Here is a 22322-nt window from a genome sequence, read left to right on the forward strand (position 1 = left end):
GCTATCTGGAAAAAGATCATTCAGAGATTGGCATAAAACGGAAGGTCATTGATTTGGTGAATATACCCGAAAGAGGTGGAGATGTAGGAGCAATTCTACAGAGTTTGAAATGTAAGTGGACCCAGCTCTGTGAATCCATTGAACATAGACTCAACACAACAGAAGAATGCACGAGCTTCACTGTTTGCAATTGGCCTTTGTGTTGCTCATATGATCAGGATTTGGACTTGTGATTTTCATGCCTTTATATAATGTTGATAGGTTTTGTGATCAGCCAGCCCCTTAGGTTTACATTTATATGTTTTTTCCATTGCTAATTGACTGTATATTGTTGATCAATAAGCTTTAAAATATATACTGATATACTATAAAGATGTTTTTTTTAGCTCTTTATAATGTTTAACACATAATGTGTTTATCATATGTTGCATGATGTTCATTTTATAATGATTCGTAATGGATTAGACACTGCAGTCGGTCTTCTTCATTCTCTTCCAAATGTGAGCGTAAAAAGAAAAATATATAATAAATCCTCCACTCTACCTTGCACCAATTGCATAATTTACACTTTTCAAGATTTTTTAATTGATTACCGAATTTAGAATTAAGAGCAGTTATTTGCTTCCATTGGGATATTGACTGAGGTCCACGCCTCACTTTGATTTCAGCAGCCATTTTTATGGCTGCTTTGATTACATGTGCTTTAGGACTAACGGCTCGGCTGAAAGTGATTGTACATGCTGACCTTGTTACTGCTCACCAACTCTCACATGCATTTGCACCTACACAAGACATTTCTTTGCTTCCCATCAGCAGTTCCCTACTTTGTAAATGGCCCGTTAGTAGGAGCAGATCGTTGTTCTCTGTGGAGTTCACAGCCTGAACTTTACAGTCCACCTTCGGGTGCACAACTCTCTAAGGAAGGATCCCTCTCCTTAATGACCACTTTCTCTGTTCAACGGGTGAGTAAACGTCATCCAGCAAAAATGAGGTTACGTAGATTGTTGCTTTGCTATACCTACTACAAACCTCATGTATTTTTGATAACAAGTCATTCTGACCAACTTTTTGAGTATTGACACCTTCTCCCACGTCGGTGGACTACTCCTCAGGTACTTTGGCTTTTTAGAACTATTCACTCTGGGAAAGCATGTATCCAGCTCCCTTTTGGGTACCTTAGACTACACATCCAGGACACCCTCACAGGACTGTGTTTTGTGGCATCTTCAAAGATATACATTACATAGTCTAGTCTAGCCTTCCTTTGTGATACTAATCCATATCCATGACTTATGCCCTGTTTTTTTCACCCAGTTGTCACTTACCTTGTCATTCCTTGTGATGCTGTTGACATCTTTATGCCCCAAGGGAGTTCGAAATGTTGCTGTCTGCACTATGCACAGACTTAACTATCATGTGCTAAGTATTATTCAGCTTGGGCTAATAACATTTAAAAACAAACCCTGAGTACAAACTGATTCAAGCTGTGTATCTCTTATATATACACACACTTTGTATGTTTGCCTCAGTTTCTTTCTTCCCCTTTCTTTCTGTGTTTGCATTTGGGACACTGAACACCCATTTAGCCTTCTAATTCCGTGCCAAGTACTTTGAATTTTTTATTGACAACAATTAATAAATACATTTGTTGCTGAACAGTTTAGCCTAAACTTTCATTATTAGCTTCCAATTAATTGTGCCCAGTGATTGCGTTGATAATTATTGTTATCTGATTTTTATTAAGTCCTTGGTGAGCCATTATTTTCTGTACATACATAAATAACATACAACCACCATTTTGTAGTGAGGTACACCAAGTCAGTCGGCTACCATTTTGAGAGAGCCAGCATCTAACCTCATGGTTGCCATTTTGCGTTGAACAACAACAACACTGGAGGCTGCTATTTTGGAGGAGACCAAAACCCCCAAGCGGCTGATACACCCTGGTGATATGCTAGCATCAAAACAGGAACATGCCATGTCAATCGAGTCAGCCTTCATCCTGAAACAAAATAGCATACCCTTTTGCAGTGAGTTCAGACTACCATTTTGTGGGAAGCCGTAACTCATAATGAGGCAACCAATTTAGGAGTATGCACACCCTTCTCTTGGTATTTGTTGAGAAATCCAGGCCCTGGCTACCAAAAAGCCCCCTAAAGGTTATTAACATTTAACATTATTACCTATGCATTTATTAGTATTCACTGAGCTGGAATTAATAATTTTTAATAGCAAATTCTTTTTACCGAAACACTAAGGGCGCTAGTTATCAAACACTAGTGTATCTGCATCTGTAGAAGTTCACCTGTTTATGGATGCGTATTTATAAATTTTTTCTTTTTGCAATCATTTCCAGAATGACATATGGGAAGCAGCGCCATTCACAGGTTTCCAAAAGAACTACTGAGAATGTCATGTGACACTGTCCAACTGGGTCTTATTTACCCTGTATAGCCAAAAATTGCTTTCTGACTAGGGCCCCATTATTTTCTTTTACTAGATTTGTAAAGTCCATTTATAATATCCTCTAGAAGTTGAAGAAAAAGTGATTGACAATTAAAAATGTAAAAATGGATGGTGTTTAATGTATGTAACTTTTCTCTTCGAATATATAATTAGGGATGATATGTCTTTTTTCTTTTGCATATAAAAGGAGGTGAGTACAATAGAAATTAAATTGTTCAAGCTGCTATTAGCAGCTGCTTAAAATGCAAATCTGTGAGGAATTTTAAATTTGCTGTGGGAAAAAACAACGTCAGTTGCATGAGGCTTGGCTTTAGAACATAGGAATTATCATGTAGGTAATTTAGAAGTGTTGAAAGGACACTATATTGTGAAGGATTGTAGAGTGTCCATCTGCAAGCCAGTGGAAGCCTACATTAAACATGCTTACTGGTTGTAGGACCATAATGTTCTTGATGGTCCTTTTCTCTCCCTCTCTTTCGATTCAAGCACCTTAATTAAGACGCATGCTTTATTGCACACTCTTCTTTTCTTTTAGCAGCATAGGTTTTGCTAAAAAAAAAATATTGTTATCTTGGTGGTAAAAACGTATTGTTTTCCAAGATGGGCGCTCAGTGAAATCTTGTCTTGTCGATTTAACTAGACTTGATCCTTGATAATCTTTGAGCCCGATGTACTAAGAGCTGGTCACAAAATACTGGTCACAATTTGGGACCAGTATTTTTGCGACCAGCGTGTTATTTTGTGAACTGACCTATGTACAGGTCCGTTCACAAAATACAGACTCGGGGGGCAATAGGACCTGTGCATACTCTTAAAAAAAAATTCTGACAACATGTATAAAGGTTCACGCTTGCGACTGGGTCACCACTAGTTTTATGAATTTGGTAAAATGTTAATGTTTTGCAACCACATTTCGGTCAGAAAACATTTGTGCATTCCATTCTGAATCAGCATTTGGAAGGGACTTCCAAATACCGATTCAGTTTGTAGTTGCAAACACAAATTGCGAATTGGTAACACATTACCAAAGTGCAATTCAGGAAAACTTTACTGTATGAAATGTCAAGTTATTCTATTCTAGGGGTTGGAATATGCATACATTTATTGGCATATTTGAACGTCCAAAATGTGTAGGTGTCAACATTGAAGCCGGTGCATGATTTCTTTGTGCAAGAAACTCTTTTGATGTTTTTTTTATTACAAAAGTCTTAAAGCGACTTTATATAACTGCAATGGACTGTAAATAGACAGACTCATTTATTATGCATTAGTTGCCAACCACAAGATGAGAACTACTGAAGGAAAATACATCAAAACAGCAGATTTCCCATCTAAGCGAAGGACGGCACAGACGAGGAAGACTTGCCTTTAACTGTCAAGTAATCATTTGCTCTTTAGCTTAAGCTCACTCTAGCTTGTCAACATCAACAGGCAAGCAACAAAGGTGGATTGTACCTGAAGAGAGTGGTGGCTGTGATGATCATCTTTAAAAATATAAATATTTATTTCTTAGTCCCAATTTAGGCCCGGCTTGCATAGCTGTGTTCCGATGCAAAGTTAAACGTTTAGGAACTGCTGCAGCAGGAAGGTTGAGTCTGGTTAACAGAGTGGGTTTTGTTGTGTCCTGTGTTTGTGTGTTGGAGGCATCTAGTGTCCTCAGCAGACTCCTTACAAGTATTAAGTAATCTGGTAGGTGTGTTTAATAAAGTTTGTGACACAGTGTGTTCAGTTACCAGTTGCATGCTGAAGAATAAAGATTTGCAAACCAGAACTCAGTGTGTGGCGTGGTCTGTTACATGCTGCGGGCGATGCTTCTACTGGTGATGAGATGGGGGACACATGCCCCCAAGGATACAAGACTGCTCTCCCTGAGAGTTTGCTGTGGTCCAGCAAACTGCTTATGCATGCCAAGTGCAACCCAAGAAGCAGTCTACAGTTTGCATATGTGGAGTCAAAGTGCAATTCCAGCATTTGAGAGGACCTCAAATAAGGTGAAACCTTACAGAGGAGCACAGTTAGTAAGCCAACAGAAGAAATACTGCACCACATCATAACACAGAACCAGCATCAATACAAAGCAAAAGTGCTAAAGACAATGACAACCAGGTAGGAAGAAGCGCTAAAGACAGCGACAACCAGGTGCAGGAAATCGATGAGGACAAAGGTGTACATCTGGGAAGCTTCTACGCCTTGCAGAGTCAAGGATACTTTCTAGCGACCATGCAGCACAAGAAAACCACAGTACAAGCGCCAATTCATATCCACCAAGGTACGTTGTCGAGTGCATGCTTATTAAGTTTTGATACAGCTGCTGACATTGGACTGATCTCTATCAACTGCAACTTGAATGCTCATTCTGAAATAGTGAGTCAATTCCCGACATTGTTTAGTGGACTTGGGAAAATAAAGGTGCATTCTCACATTAATGAAGACATTCGCCCTGTTGCACAGCAACACTGTAGAATTGCTTTTCACTTACGGGAAGCTGTTGAGAAAGAACTAGAAACACTGTTAAAATATGTTATCATCGAGCGTTCTACTGATCTGATGCCGTGGGTTTCACCCATTGTGGGGGTGCCAAAAAAAGGACAGTGGAGGTTCAATGCACATTAGTGTTGATATGCGACAGGCCATCAAAGCAATCATAAGAGAAAGACATCCAGGTCCACACAATGCATACATGATTACGCAGCTGAAGGGCACCAATATTTTCTCCCCTCTTTATTTGAACAAAGGCTACCATCAACTTCAGCTTGAAGACAACTGTAGGCACATTACTACTTTTTCAACTCATGTTGGATTGCTCAGATATAAGAGAGTTTTGGTGTGTCATCAGCTGCAGAAATTTTTCAAGATGTCACTCGTCAAATAATTCAACTTGTCCCACATGCTTTAAACTACAGTCATAATATATTGGTGTTTGGGGCAACATGATAAAGCACTCACACAAGTATTCAGTCTGCTTGCTGATGCAGATCTCAAAATAAATGCAGAGAAGTGTGAGTTTCACTAAAACAGACTTACATTCTTTGGGCATATTTTCCCTGAAAAGGGAATGACTCCTGACCCCAAAAAGGTACCAGTATTGTTGTCTACTTGCCCCCCCGAAGATGTGACCATGCTGCAATCCTTCTTAGGCATGGCCAGTTATTACTCTGGGTACCATTGGGATTTTGCCACTTTGAGTGCCCTTATAAAAGTACTAACAAAGTGAGATGTTCCGTTTGAAAGGTCATCTGAATGTGATGGAAGTTTCAAGAAAATTGAAAATGCAACTGAAATGGTTTACTACGATCTGAAATTGAATAACAAGATTGTGGTAGATGCAAGCCCAGTGGGGTTGGGCGCGATCCTTTCCCAACACAGTGGACAGCACGCTGCTCAGAAATACGTTGTGGCCTATGCTTGTTGGAGTCTATCTCACACCGAATGTGCTTTTTTCAACCTTAGAAAGAAAGCTTAGCTGTAGGATGGGCATGTGAACACTTCCATGTGTTTCTGTATGGAAAGCATGTCACCCTTGTCACGGATCATCAGGCATTGCTCACAATTTTCGGAAATCCAAAACCAAGATGCCCCTCGCATCGAGAGGTGGGGATTGCATCTGCAGGAGTATGAATCCTCTAGTGTGCACAAACCAGGGAAGGATCAAAACCCCACAGACTACTTTTCATGAGTGCCGCTACAGGGTCATAGTATAACATCCAAAGCAGCTAAGGCCTACGTCAATTTCATAGTAAAGCCAAGTATGCCTGCAGCTCTTTCTATTGAATAGATTCTGACAGCTACTAGTACTGACAAAGACATGCCTAAGGTCAAAGAAATCATTGCAACGCAATCATGGAGGAAACATACCCGACCGCTTACAGTTGATGTTGAGTACCAGAAATTCAAGAATGTTCAGGAAGAATTTATATTTCTGTCCTTGATAATCTTAAATACAATCCTCTGTAAAACTGTTAAAGGGCATTTTCAAGCACAGCAGGTTCATCAGGCCAGGGCCCCATTCACCAAGAATTTACAGTGACTTTTTCTTGGAGTACTCTTGGCTTGCTGTTAAATTTTAGGACTGAGCAAGGAGTAATGATGGATTGTTTCTGACTTACGCTTGGATTAAAAGTCTATGGGCCTGATTTAGAATTTGGTGGATGGGTTACTCTGTCACAACGATGACAGATATCCCATCTCCCGAAATATAAATCCCATAGTATATTATCAGATTTATATTTGTGCGGACAGGATATCCGTCACCAATGTGACGGAGTAACCCCTCTGCCGAAATCTAAATCAGGCCCGTGGGCAGGAGTACTGCATGAGAAGTCACGCCAACTAATTGTTAAATTTGTATGAATCGGGACGCCAATGTTTTGCATTCAGAACCGTTTTTAGCACTATGGGTCTACTAACAGGGCCGGTCCTAGAACTTCTGGGGCCCGGGCGAAAGGGAAGATATGAGGCCCCTCTACTTTGCATGAAACATCCAGTCGCGGCCGGCATGACTCACGGGTGGGTGGCCTTGCGGGTGGCAGTCTCGTGGGGGTTCGCGAGCAGGGGGGTTTAATTTAAAAATAAAATAAACGTACCTTACCGGGTCTCGCGTCATCTCTGCTCCTGGCCTGCTCTCCTGCTTATCTGCCTCTGGCAGGAACAGGAAGCAGGCAGCCTCCCTCCCCATAGCCAATCACAATGGCAGCTTTGTGATTGGTCGGGGTGCCGACCAGCCAGGCGCTTATGGGGAGGCCATTTTCTCCATTAAGCTGCATTGCAGCCTACATGGAGAAAGGCCAGAGTGCGCATGACTGGTGGGCCGACCAAACAGTCAGCACCCTTAGCAGTGGGCAAGGCACTTCTCCCCTGCCCTAAAGCAGACCCACCTGCCCCCAACCAAACACTTCTGCTTTCTGGCAGTGTGAGAAGCAGAAACATACAATTGGTAGTTTTAGCATTTTGTGTTTCTGCTTCTCGCACTGCGAGAAAGCAGTGGGGCGAAACTCCTCCACGCTAGTGGAGGAGCCGCCCTTGGTAACATCACAAGAAGTGACATCACAGGACTATTGATCTTATTTGGCATCACTGAGAGACCTAACATGGCTATCAGTAACATGAACAAAAAGATAAATATACAAATGAAATAAGTCCATATATTTTAAAACTGTGTTAACAGCCGCGGCCGGCAGTGGGAGTAAATGCAGGGCGGTGACGTGGGGATGGGGAGGGGCAGGGTGGGGGGTAGTAATGTATGGATTACGGAGTCTTACAGGTAAGTAAACATTTGAATAAATAAAACGAATTTTGTTGAGTACACTGCATCCCAAAATGCGATGCACTGCGCCCAACGAAATTCGTTTTATGTATTTAAATGTTTACTTACCTGTAAAACTCCATAATCCATACATTACTACCCCCCACCCTGCCCCTCCCCCTCCCCACATCACCGCCCTGCATTTACTCCCACTGCCGGCCGTCGCTGTGTGTTAAATGGATTACATTTTTCACATTGGGTGGAAAAGCTAGGAGCAGGTCTAACAAAGATGTGTATTATTTACTTGTTAACTGATTGTTTCCAGATCAGTGCATGATACAATTTCCAGTTCTGCCTCATAAATGGTGGAGATCTTGTTGAGGTAATGAGGGGCGGGATCATTCAAAATATAAAATGACAGAAGAGAAAACGTCTCACACCATGGATATAATTGAAAATTTCAAAAGGCTCCCTTATCTTTCTGTGCCATTATTGTGCTACCTTAGGATGACATTAATACTTCGTCATTTGTTTTAACGTAAATCCTCTCACCAGTATCCCACACGCACAGGCTAGGAGACGTAGGACAATCTTTTTTGTACGTAGGCTCTTTACTCCCCAGAATTATGTTAAGTGCAAAAACACAACGCATATAGTACAAAATTACAAGACACCATTGCAAACAAATAAATATTGTACATAAATAAAAAAAGACTTAGAATAACCGAAACCCCTGCTAAATCATACATTGACTTGAAGGTATGCTTCAGATTCAAGGGGTTTTCAAATCAACGTTTTTGATTTGGTGTTAGAACTGTAGGAAGTAGAAGAGGCCGCCTTTAGCGCTGTGAAGCCCTGTGCAACAATGTTGGTGCCCCCCAATGACTTTTCTGCCACGGATTCCCTCACTACCACCCTTTAACAGTGCCCCTCAAGTCTCCATAACCACATTCTCGCCCAGATGCATTTAATTTGATTTACAGCGCCACTGATACCAGTGTAGGGTGTAAGAGAACTTTATATCACACATTACACAAAGAAAATCAATCATATGTGTGTAAATCACAATAGGTAATGTTATATAAGACAAAGGACTAGGAGTCACATAACAATCATACTTGTAGGCAGTATAGTTTAATAGTGATTGGTCTGGAGAAACACAACCTCTGAATTTAGAATGCAATACCATGGTTGGGGGTTCTCTTTAATAATGAGAATTGTTTTCTGTCCAAATGAACCCTTTTTGCAACATTAGGATAATCAAAGGCTGGGGAAAAACCCATAACGCTGTAATTTATACCTTGCAGTTTGCATGCAGCTCTTAGATGACAGTTAAAGGCTCATTATTCTATGTTAGGATTTTGACTTATAAACTGCAAGTAATAAAAGGATCTCTCTGACAAAAGCAGTAAGCCACTGGCCTATTTACATTATGTGGGTGGACTTAGTGATCTGCATGGTACATGTTCTTTGCAGCAAGCACATTAACCCTCTGCGCTATCTTTCCACAAGTCAAAACTTCCACTTGATAAAACTCCATCTCTCTCTAAGAGGAACAATAATCACCGGAGCTATCATGACATTTTTATTGTTGCTGAAAATTGCTGGAGGCCAGGAAGGAGGCAGAAATTATTTTACAAACATAATATACTCACAAACATGACGCCCCCACCCAAAGTCAGCGCTCAGGGCGATCTCATCGGTCACACCGCTCTAGAGCCTTCCTCCTCAAGGGTCCTGTGACCTCAGTGACAGAGTCACTGTTGCTCTAGGGTGTGCTGCTTCGTAGGCCTGTCCAAAAGACTTGAGGTGAGCTACAATAGGGGTTGTAGTGGACAGGCCTTCAAAGGTTAACCCACACTTGCCACCGCTATGGTCCACCTGCTGGTGCTCAGACGCCATTCTTCCAAGGTCTAGCATGGAAATGTGTTCTCTCAGGAGAGTGGTGTGGTGGACTGGTCATGAAGGCTGAACCTGGTTCCCCAGTTCCAAATTCGGCAGCTCTAACCATTGTGCCACATCCTCTCCCCCACTGAACACCATACTGCCCCACTGAGAGAAACTCACACTGCTTTCAACTACAACCCAATTGCGCCCCGCTAAACACCTGGAGGGGTCTCAAATCAAATTAGGCACAAGACAAGAGCAATATGCTGCCTCAAAAAAAAAGTGACAACATCCTGGAAAAAGCAAACACTCATAAGTAATGTAAGATTAAGTAAAAGCATGTGAAATGTAGGCAGGAACAACATGGTTACCTTAACGCTTTTGCACTTATTATGCAGAAATCAGTGAATGCTTTTGCATGAAAAGTTAAGGCCATGACTGCAGGGCTGGAAGGGACCAGTTTCAATGTCCATTGCTTATATCCTTACAAAACGTAAGCAATATGGTTTAACAAGACTACATTCATGAATACAGAGCTGCGGTATGCATTTTGTTTTTGAATCAGCCCATCAAGCAGGTATTGCAGTACATCCAGGAATGGTGCACTTCCCCACCTGGGGAAAACAATGCTGTTCAGACAATGCTGTTCAGAGAAAGACAAGAAAACAAAAGTAGCACTTCACTGGCAAACTCTGTAAAGTGGCACTAATGTGTTTTGGGTGTTAATAAAATCAATCAGGCCCCCCCACTCTGTCTTGATTTAATTATTTTTTACATTTTGAACATTTTATTTCTCTCCAACCCAAGGTTGCACTTTGGAAGTGAAAAATGTCAGAAAAATGAAGACATTTCCAGCAAAAGCGTTTTTATATTTTGGATTAATTTCACAGGGGAACAAATAAAGGAAATGAAAGAGGGAGTGCTGGCTATAAGGCCTTGAAGGGGGCCCCCACACCTGGATTGCAGCTTGCTCTAGTGCTTAGAGGCCCAGGGAAAGGGCTCCCCTGGGCCTTCGAAGTAACTAGGCATTTCGTAAAACACTGCCCCAGCACTGATGCACAAGTTAACAAAAGTCAGTTGATCTGGCTACTCCCTCCTCCCCTCACCCACCTGGCCTTACCTGTGTCTGGCTGGTCCTGGAAATAAAAGGGGCTTTCTGTCACCTAGCAACAAAATGCAGAAAGGGAATGGCCAGTACTCAAGAGAGGTGCTGCCCCGCCCCTGACACTCTGAGCCATAATTGCTGGCCTGGCTGCTGTGCCTTCCCCTCGCTGCTGGTACCTTCCCCCCACCCCTGCACCCCCAGGAATGCCACGACGACACCCCGACCATCAAGGTCGACTCAAGACATCTCGCATGTGTATTGTAATAGTGTGGGGTAGGGGGACTCAGAGGAGCAGGTGGGCTAACTGTGAAAGTGTGCCCTTTCACACGGAAGCGGGCCCCACTATCTTTCAGATGAGCGCGAGGCCCTGGGCAGTGCCCACATTGCCCATGCCTAGGGTCGGCCCAGTCTACTAATATACATGTAGAAGGCCCCTGGACGCTCCCAGTGTGCCTGGATATTTTGCAGTGACTCCACAATGAGTCTGTCTACATAGGGCTCAGCAACACAAGTTACACATGTATATTTTATGAGTAGGATCTGGCAACAATTTACATTGGAAAAAGATGCAACGACTGAAAGAACACAGAAATATGCTGGTTGCGTTCTAAGCTTTTGTTTATCGTTCTGAACATTCTTCATACACTGTTTTTCTAACTGACTGATATGGTTTTGCAGTGCACAATCAGCAGAGGCGTTCTTTATTTTTTCGTTTCCCTTAAAGTAATGGCGTTTAAACTTTTTAATCCCGCACCCCTTAGAGTAACAACAGTTCTTCGGGCGCCTTAGCATGGCAAACATATTTCCTTATCATTGTTATGACAGCTTGGAACTTATTTGGCAATTCAAACTTTGCAGAGTTCATTTATCCTTTTTTTTTAAAAAAAACAATCAAATACATAATTGGCAACATGCTAGCAGCAGGGCTATCTTAACGCATGGGCACGCTGGGCAGTTGCTGGGGGGGGGCACGAGCATAGGGGCCACTTACAGACCAGAATTTGGCACTAATTTACTGTTAAATATTTTTGTTCCTGTGAGTTATTGTGTAGGCATGGCCCAGTGCACTGGTTTACCCGGGGGCCTATAATGCTGTTAAGACAGCCCTGCCTAGCAGCAGTCTGTAATCCCTAAAAACGTAAAAGTATTAACAGTGTGATCATTTATCAGGAATAGGGCTGGGTCTTCGAGGGTTATTTGGAGCGCTCTATTTCCCTCACCCCCCTTTGACCTCCCTCCCATCTAGGGCATGAGTGAAAAAATACATTACTGATGACCCTTTACAGAGTTGCTCATTGCCACTCTGTTTTCTTTCACCAAAAACAAATCCTTGTTTAAACATGAAATTTGTTTCTGTTCCCTAAGGGCATAAGTGATCCTCTTGGACGGAGCCTCCTACCCAACCTCCAGGAGGCTTGCCTCTCAGTTTGAAAACCTGTGCCTCAAACAGATGGTTTGGCCCATCTCCTTACAAAGAGGCTAGATTCAGAAATTGAACTTGTTGCCTGTAAATAACATGTGGCTTGGCAACAGAGGTGTCACAACCGCTCTGCCTGCAGGTAGTAAATGCTGAAGCGGCTGTCAAGGGAGGCAAATCAATTCAATTTTCATTTATTTAAATTTTTTGTCCATGCTTCCATCACGTGTACCGAATGGCGTGCTTAGAAAACAAGACAGCTCATTTCCAGCAGTCACTGAAGCAAACATTAGAAGGCGCATTACTTACGCTCTACAAAGTAAGAGCTGGCATCAATTTTCCAGACTATCTGACCTCGATGAGAACCATTGACACCACGATTCTTGTAGTCGAGAAAATTTTCAGATTGGGCTTCATCTGTAGGAAAACAAAATAATCCATTAAAGCACTAATTTGAATGGAAGTGTAAAGCTAACATAAGATAAATCAATATCAAACCAAGCGTAGCGCAAATTCTGATAAATAACTAACACGTTGAATAAACAGTCGCGACACAGGTCAAATTTAGTCCACGCGTGACACGTCTTCTAACAAATAGTTGACTCGCTGGTAAATCTACTACATTTGTCATGTTCTGCAGACGTCACATACATATCCCTAGCATGAAGAGCGAAGAGACGGCCATCATGTTTCATCATCTGCCGCTCCTTGCCCTGGGCTGAAAGAGATTCACATTTGCATTGTCAGACGTATGCTGTCGGAAAGGGATTCATCTTGTGCGTGAATCTGTCAGGTCGCAAGGACCCTGCTGGCATATGAGAGATTGTGAAATTCTGACTAAGTCACAGTTAACATGCGAGGATCTACATGTTTGAAAAAACTGAGTGTTCACTTCAAGCTCTCTTTAAGGTGAAGCATTTATTTAAAATGACCAACACAATATGGGCTTCGTAGAAGACAATGTAAATGAATCAACATTTTAAATGTTGCTCATAGAAACTAGTGAAATTTAGTAAATAGTGTTGTTCCAATTAACTTGGAAAGTTGTGCATGAATGGGGTGGGTTTGGCGAAGAACTTGCAACACAATATACTAAAGCTGGGGTCATAAAACAGTTTGTGTTTTAGCACAATGACTGTTTTGCAACCTTTTGGCACTGCAACATTTTACAAATCTTTTGCTTCACTAAATGCACTTTTAATGAGATTTGCAGAATCCTGCCTCAAGAATATTAATGAGACGAGCTTCTATTTTGCAAATTCTACTGAATGCCTTTGAGAATAGGCATGGAGTGTTGTGACGGAGTATTCTTACCACCAAGAATTAAATCGGGCCCTTAGCCTCACAAATGGAAGTCATGATCCTTTAGCAGGGCAAGGCAGCAGACTCCATAGAGAGGCCCCACAACATTAAATAGGCATTGGATGAATTCCCAGTGAAGCCATTGGTTTTGGTGGGAAAATCTCAGAGCGGGAAAATTATAATTTTGCTCCCACAGAAGTATTCTCGCCAGCCTGATAATTTTGGTGTCTTTGCCCAGTCAGAATATTTTACTTTCACACTTTGGGCCTGAAAACGATCTAGGTGGACAGAGTTACTCTGTCACAAACATGATGGATATCCAGTCCGCAGTTTTACAATTCCATTATATCATATGGAACTTGTAAGATGGTGGATGGTATATTTGTCACATTTGTGACGAAGTATCCCACACGCCAAGATCGTAATCATGCCCTTAGGCTCTATTTTGAAGCTCTGAATCCTTCAGCATGGCAAGACTGCAGGCTGTATTGGACAAGGGCTCCAAGAGGCGTGATACCTTCTTGACAATGTTCTGCTGAAATGGATCTGCTGCAACAGAGAAGCTCCGAGTGAGGGAAACCTGTGCTCACCCAGAGGTGCTGTCAAGGTAACGAGCAGTTCTGTGGTCATTTAAAACTAGTTCTGGGGAAGTGTTCTACCCACTGAGCTTGATGCTTGCCTGACTGGGAGGACAGAGCAAGGAGCCTGTTCAGGTGTCATCATCGGTAATAGGGTATTATGGCATTATGCAGCACGTTTAGAAAGAGGAAAATGCCTTTAATGATTGTTTTTGTGCAGGAAAGTATCTCTTCCTGCACAAAAAACAATCATCCCCTCAGTACAGGCACCCCTGCAAAATGGCGCAAGAGTGTCTGTGCTGGTGCACGGCTGCTGTTGGTGCGCCGGCGCAGGGGAGAACGACAGGAATGTGCTGTAGCTTGCAGATACGGCGCATTCCTGCCCTTTTGATGCACGGCAGCATAGCAGGAAGGCTTGCTCTGCTGCTATGCTTCAAACTATTGTAAATGAGGCCCCGCGTTTCTTCGTTTTTCATATGAAAGAAGATGGTATGGTTACAGATAATTATATTATACGTGAAATCATTAGTGTAAAATGAAAACTCTAAGGGCCCATGATGGTGGTGTCAGAGGGGAGTTCCTGTCTTGAAGGTCTGAAAGTGAACATATCTCCCCACATCCTGTTGCAAATCTATACCTAGAGGAATGCTGATTATTTGGGGAACAATTGAGTGGTGGTTCCGAAACCACACACGAGTGGAGGCACCTCTCCCCAATGTACCAATGTATGTATGGTGCTTTTACCAATGGTGGCTGGTTCTGCTAGGCCGTGAGAGTAGCCATGGAGTGAGGGATGGTGGCTTGGATGCCAGTGTGGCTCAGTTGACCTTAATAAATCAATTATGGGTAAAAATGAGGAATGCTTGGAATTGGTGTAAAAGCAGGGTAGATCCTACTAATTAAAATCTCAATATCACCTTTTCAACATGGGACTGATAGCCTATAAACTGTTGCCATGAATTAGTATAAGGGAAATGCATCTCAAATAGATTCCTGGGGTGAAAGGTCAGAGAGAAGAGGACGACAGCAATAGCTTAGGTTTGTTACACCTATTTCAGATATTTGTAAGCTCCAGGATTGCAGTAGATGAGGTGACTCTGAACAACTTCATAGCAGAACTACAGGCTCTAGCACTGATTCCTCAGGTTAGGGATCTATATGAGTGTGGCATTACCATAGCGGAATCTACTGAAGGTTTCTCCTAAATGCAAGGACAGAAAACCCAAGTCCCAAGGGCAGAACTTTGCCTGAGACCTGCTAAAGTAGCAGTTCAAGCCTCAGTGGCTGCCACAATACGAATAGGATAGAAGGAGCAGGTGAAGACACCTCTCTTAGACTTATTAGGTGATCTCTATAACCTCAATGAGGTCAACAAATGGGACTGACTTGCAATTTCCAAACTTTGATGTCTGTAGGATTCTGAAGGTATAAAGACATTTGCTAAGATTTGTGAAGAATTCTCACCAACGTATGCTCAAGTTATTAAGTAAGACATGTTGTTCTGAAAAACTACAACAGACTGGATAACCTGCAAGATAAATCTACACTGAATGTTGTGTAAAATGAAGAGGGCAATACAGTTCTGGCAATTAAAAGCCCTAACAAATGGACTGACAGATGATGGGAGTGTGACTTAGGTCCTATGGAAGAGGCCGAATAATACAAAGCGGAGACCCAAACGAAGAAAGAATCAAATGTTGGTTCTTGTGCAATAATAGGTACCACATTGTACATATTATAGGGTGAAACTTAAAAATTGTAGTATCCTTCCCAATGGTGGTTGTTTGATGGGTTGCAATCCTGCAGAGTCATTATTTCACACGATTAGGCAGTGCCCTGTGGTTAGAGCATTCTAAACCGAATTGAGAAATCACTTCTGTGCTGTACAGGGAAATACCATTGTCCTGAATGAGAAAACAGCACTCAACACATGTGGGGAAACACCCACCTGAATATAATAACCTTAAATGCAATGTCGATTTGGTGGTTGCACATGTGACATTGCCCAGTAGTGGGGCAGTCGCAATGGCATAACCAATAGTGCAGAACTATGAACAAGTGCTTGCTGGCTGAAAGAACGATGTATTTGCGCTGAGTCTATCTTAAAAAATTAGTTGGTGTGCATGTCAACTGGGGTTGTCATGTACCAAAGTTCGCTTTTTCAGCCTTGTCTGATTAATTGTTTTGCTATTATTATGAAAAAATAATAAAAGTCTTTTATAAAAATGTTAAAACTTCAAAAACACCCCTTTAAAAAAATGGTAACAATTCAAGAAACACAGTCCAGATGTGCAACACTGTCACTGCAGTTCCCTTTGAAATACAATTGTCAGGTGTGACTGCTTTTCACTGCCTTTAGACACGTTGCACAATATAAACAATCATTTGGAATGCAATACATCTCGCATTACTGACATTTTAAGTTATTGGCATTGCAAATGATAATGTTTTTATTTTGTTTTTGTGAAAAAATATACCAGCAGTAGCATAAGAATTAAAATAAAATGCAAGAAGCAAGACAAGGGTGCTGTACCACAGGCTGTTACAAGGTGTCCACGTGGAGTTCTGCAGGGGCATCTATTAGCTACATAAGGTACTGCGCCCTTAGTTTTTGTATAAGAAATGATTGCCAATTTTTTAGCGTGTTTCTAAACAGTTTAAACTCCGATTTAAAAATATGACTGCCCAGCTGGTTGTGTGTTCTGTTTGATTTTGGTTACATTGTTAAATTAAGTAACTGTCATTTTTTCTTATACATGTCAACGTTACTTTTGATCAATGATTTTATATTGTGGCTCCTGGAGCATGATATTGGCAAAAAAGGAAAAATTCAATAAAGTATGTTTATAATAAAAATATATATATGACTTCAGAACTCGCTTCTTCCCCCACTACAACAAGCATTATGCGAAGATCTTTTTTTTTTTAACAACACTAAATATGCTGGGCTAGTGGGCAGTAGTTTCACTTTTCATTGGTGTTGTCGTCTGATAATATAGAGCGGACTGAGAGTAACTGCCTCGAGACAACAGGACCAGCTCATGACTGTGCATGAACAATACCTGCACATGTATGTTAAAATTTCGTTTTGGCTCTCTTTGGGTTTCATTCTTGTAAAGTTCATGTGAGTGAATTGGATAAGCTGTTATTGACAATAGTTCCAAGGCACTGTGTTGGTTAGTTCTCACCATTGAATACGAATGTATTGCACACAACTTATATCGTATGGAGCACAAAAGAATAAATGTACAGCTTTTTCATGTGCAGCACAGACTGACAAACATTACAACACAACTAGCATATAGCATGATGCACGGGTGGTTCTTATCAAATACCACGTAGAACAGTGTCACAAAAATGGACCCCATGACTTCACATACTACGAAAATAAAGACTAGCCCCAAGGCATGAAGCACTTAAAACACATGATATCGGAAAAGAGGAACATGGCCAAGCATATTGCGAAATAATCTTTTGCAATAGGTATACTAAACTATTAGTTATCGAAGACAGGCCACACACACTACTCACTAAAAACTCCACAAAATCACACAGAGAATGGCAGCTTCATCTTGGCAGAAAATGAAGTTTCAAATCACCATTAACTTTTTCGTTCTCATTTGTGTTTCGTTTTACGATTCTTTGCTCATTTGGTTTTGTTGTTCCGTGTTGCTTTTCAAAGACCCTCGCACTGCAATATTTCATCCTCCACCCAATGAAGCTGGATGTTTTCAGACGTATTTCATCAACCCATTCTTTTGCATCTTTCCTTCAGTCTATTTTTGAGAAGTGGAAGGGCAGATATTCTTTTATTGAATATGCCATGGCATTGTATTGGTATCTATATAGCGCTTTCCTACTCTGTACCAGGCTCAAAGAGCTTACTGCAATTTATTTTGTCGCATTAAGCCTTCTCCTCTGGGTAAACGTCAAGTAACTATGAAATCTAAACTTGAAGTTCTTTTCTAAAGAAGTTCAAGTATTCTCTAGTTGGGAGCTGCAGAGAAGAGAAGTGTGGTACCCTTGTTTGGCTTCATGGATTTCCCTGCGGCTGCTTGACTGGCTCTTTTCACGTAAAGTCAGAGATTAGAGGTATGCACACCAACAAACTAACACTGGAGGGAAGCTAGAGCTGAGCCAGTGTCAGTCCCCGGGGGAAGTAGGGTTGCAGTCCAGTCTTCTCCCGGGGTTCTTCACACATTAGGCCGAAGGAAATGCTGGAGAGGGGGTCAAGGGATTGGGCAAGGGGAAGGATTGGGGTGGGTATAAAGGTGCAGGTCTCAGACTCTTCCTGCACCTTGGTAGCACCAGGGAGGGTTAAAGAAAGTTAGTCCAAACAAGTTTAGGGCTGGGGATATGTGTGAGTGAGCGTGCCAGTTGAGGACAGGTTGTGGGTGTTTTTTAGGTTGGCAGTCCTTTGGAGTTGTGGTGAGTCACATACAGGTGCACCCACGCCTTCAGGGAGGGGGACAATTGACTGATGGGGGGTGCGGGATGCAAGAGAGCGACGGCACAAAATCCAAGAGAGGATGTTGGAAGAAAGGTGAAGACGAGAATGGAGCGATGGAGGAGGTCGCAGGTTGAAATGGGATGAGTGCAACAGGTGTGATGGTTTGAGGATGGAGAGAGTGAATGAAGGGAAGGATTAATGGGAAATGTTATAGTTAATGTGGTTTGGTTAATGTTAATTGTTACAACCTTGTCCCAATAAAATGGCCTTATACGCTTCAAGTAACAGCATGGAGTGTAATTTTTGCGTGATGGTCTGGCTTGGCTCTAAGAGCATGTGTACAAGCCGGGAGAGGCATGTAAAAATATGATGGTTCTTCATAATCAAAAAAGAAGCATTTATTTAAAATGATAATTTGTAACTATGAACTTAAAAAGATTCAATGCCAATAGTGACCGATGGACCAAGTCAGTTGTCTTGTACACACGTACAGCTTTATAGTCTGTTAAATCAAACAATAGAGGTTTCCCACAGCAGAAATCACGAATCTGCCTATTTTAAAGTGCTTTGGTATGCAAAAATGAAGAGAGTGGAGGCCCTGTGAAATAAAATATTTCCCTAGGATCACACAGTTTGGGCAAGTAGGGAAGCACAGATTGCCCCCAGTTTTTGTGGTTTCACATTTTTGCAGTTCAACCACTGGGTTTCTCTTTCTATAGTTTGACATCCATGGTTAATGGTTTATCTTTTAATGTTGGTGCATGAGGTTGGTGGTCTGGGTGGCAGGCTGAAGCCACATGCAAGCTGGGCTCATTTTGGACTTGAGGGTCTATAAAGATTTTGAGATGAGCCAGAGCTAGGCCCATGGATCATGCATGGCTCGAGCCCTCAGTGTTCCACACACCTATGCCAAACCTGCAGTTACTGGCCTTCAAACACAGAGAAGAGCGTGCAGCTCATGATGCTCCCTCATGCTCTCGGCTGTATTAAAAAAAAAACATTACCGCGCCGTTGTAAATGGTTTACGTTTGCAGCGGCACCCAAAAATAAGTGTGCTGCAGTTGTTCTTCGCGATGGGTTAAATGCTTTAAATGCATAACCCAAGCTAACACTGCACAATACATTTTATTATATTTGGCTGTAGCACTGTTAACTTGACTTGCAGACACAAGTGCTGACCCCTTTAAAATGAACACCTTATATGTTGTTTCAGATGCTTGAGGTGGCTACCGCTTGCCCATAATTATTCGAGCTCAATTCCAAACATTCACTGGCCGCAAAAAAGAAGGAATTCGAAAACTCTTTCAATTTGGATATTCCAATTTTTGCCCACTGACAATAGGCCTGCCATGAGACTGTTACCCACAACAAACTATTGACCCTGCCCTGTCGCCTGAGAAGCCAGATTAGGCATTGAAAGCCACAAAAGGTGAGTGAGGCCCTCTCTCCCCCTTACTGAAGCTACTTAATACCTCAGGAGTGCATCAGGTAGCGATTGGTGATCTGCGGGGGGGCTCCTCCCTTCCTGATCTGTGCTGGAGGCGCTGTAGGAGGCATGGTCGGGCAGCCTGTTGCTACAGGGGGAGGGGAGAAATGGCCTCCCCGTATCGGCCGTGAGCCCAGACAACAATAAGCTCAGCATGTGAAATGGAGTAGAGAAACTGATGAGGGTTTGCTACAGGTCCTGAGGAGGTGGCCACTGGAGAGAGTGCTTGCGGAAGACTGATTTGGGCGTGGGCCCGCCTCACAAGAGCCTGTGGTGGGGGAACTAGAGCTGCAACCCCACACAAATGGTTCCAGCTGAAGCGTCACACGTCCTACCTATCAGAAAAAAGTAAATACTATACCAATCAAATAGAAAAGGCTCAAATCTCCACCAAACTCCTCTTCCAGGTAGTCACCAAACTCTCAGGTTCAAGAGTCAATCCCCCACCCACCCCCTCCCAAGAACTGTGCAACTCGTTAGCCAGGGCCTTTCATAACAAGGTCAGCTCCATATACGATAACTTTGCATCCCAATGAAAGGTCACCTCGCTTTCTTCGGTGATCAATGAAAACGCAATGCCCGCCCTCACTCAGTTTAATCAAGTTGCCACTTCACAAGTTCACAACCTCATCCTAACAATCAAGTCAGGCTCCCCCACGGACCCCTGTCCTACCTTGGTATCCAAACTCATCCCAGACCTTCTAGCACCCAAACTGACAGAAATATGCAACGCTATGTTCAAAACAGGTATCTATCCAGAAACCTGGAAAAGGGCAATCATTAAACCCTTCCTTAAAAAACAGCACCTAGATCCATTAGACACCAAAAGTTACAGACCGATCACTGCCCTCCCATTCTCAGCCAAAATCTTCGATAAATTAATGAACACACAACTGGCCTATTTCATTGAGGAAAACAACCTCCTCAATGAATCACAATTTGGGTTTAGGAAAGGCCATGGTACCGAAACGGCACTCATCAAAGCCGTAGATGATATCAGAGCCACAAGAGACTTAGGGGCCGATTATGATACAGTTTTTTCCGCATCCTCCGGGCCGGCGGAAGCCACCGCCGGCCCGAAGGATGCGGAAAAAACGCTGCGGAGCCTCAAAAGACCCACCGCCATATTAGGATGGCGGTGGGTCTGGGATTCCGTCCGCAGCTTTTCCGCCGCGGCCGCCTTCCGACCGCAGCGGAAAAGCTCTAACATGGCTGGCGGTGTCTATCAGACACCGCCAGCCATATTAGGATGGTGTGAATGTCATGCTTTTCCGCGGCGGCTTTTCCGCTGTGGAAAAGCATACGGAGTTTCACTTCGGGGGCCCGTTGCGGGCCCCCTGGGTGAAGGGGGGTGGGGGTGCACATGGGGGGTACCTATGGTACCCCCCTGCATTTGCGCGGTTCCTGCCGCTTTGTGCATGCAAATGCGATGCATGCATTTTTAACATTGCGGCGGGTGCAGCTTGAAGCTGCACCCGCCGCAATGTTAAAGATAGAGGATGTGACCGCCACCCTGGCGGTCACATCCTAATCTGCTCTGAGGGACATAAACATTAAAAAAAAAAAGAAATTACATTTTCCAACGTAAGCAGCGCACATAAAAGTTACAAAACGTCATTTAAAGATTGTTTATGTGCTGGAAGGGAGACCCTCCTGCACATAAACAATCTTCCCCTCAATGCAGACACCCTTGCTCTGTGGTGCAAGGGTGACTGCATTGGTGCCAGGCTACTAAGTTTAGCGCCAGCGCAGGGGGAAACGCAGGGCTGCACAATATTGTTGTAAATATGGTGCAGCCCTGCGTTTCTGAAGTGGTGGTGTGCGGTGTTAAACCAGGAAGGCTAACGATGCACTCCGTCACTTCATTGTAAATATGCCCCCTAAGAATATTAGTTCTGACATAGTGATGGGGAAGTTGGCACAGATATCTTTCCGCAATTAAATGATAATGCAGTACAGTGATGAAATGATAAACTGGCACAGTTGGAACAGTTGTGCCATGTTCTTAAACAATGACTGACATGTTAGCAGAGTGAAGATGTATGCTGACATAAGCCTTATAAATAATGGGGTAGTTTTATCATGCAACTTTTTATGTACTGCATTTCAAGAATGTGAATGGTAAATGACCTATATCCTGATTAGTGCTGACAGGGCACCTATTTCTATATGCACCAAATGTTGTATTATCTGCCAGGTTTTACTCAATTTGGTCGCGAGACGAGCTGCATGCAGACCTAATCGCACAGTCCAATCTTTGCCAGTAGACCAGTCATCCTTCACTGTGGCACAAAGCAGAGTCGAGTTTTTAAGACTCTGGCCCTGTGCTCGAAGTCTTAACATTGTATGTCTCAGCTTGAGCTTAACTCTACGTAAATCCGTTTAAACA

At 42.7% G+C, this 22322-nt stretch overlaps 1 protein-coding gene across 1 annotated transcript in view; it reads right to left on the bottom strand.

Moving 5' to 3' along the window:
* The window catches only part of HECW1 (HECT, C2 and WW domain containing E3 ubiquitin protein ligase 1), a 624284-nt gene that overhangs the window by 539128 nt on the left and 62834 nt on the right, over positions 1-22322 (bottom strand). The window contains exon 2 of the mRNA XM_078688193.1: positions 12427-12534. Within this exon, the coding sequence (XP_078544319.1) occupies positions 12427-12534 (108 nt within the window). The remainder of the gene's footprint in view (positions 1-12426; positions 12535-22322) is intronic.

Source organism: Lissotriton helveticus, chromosome 4_1 (assembly GCF_964261635.1).
Source record: "Lissotriton helveticus chromosome 4_1, aLisHel1.1, whole genome shotgun sequence".
In the NCBI taxonomy this organism is placed as follows: Eukaryota; Metazoa; Chordata; class Amphibia; order Caudata; family Salamandridae; genus Lissotriton; species Lissotriton helveticus.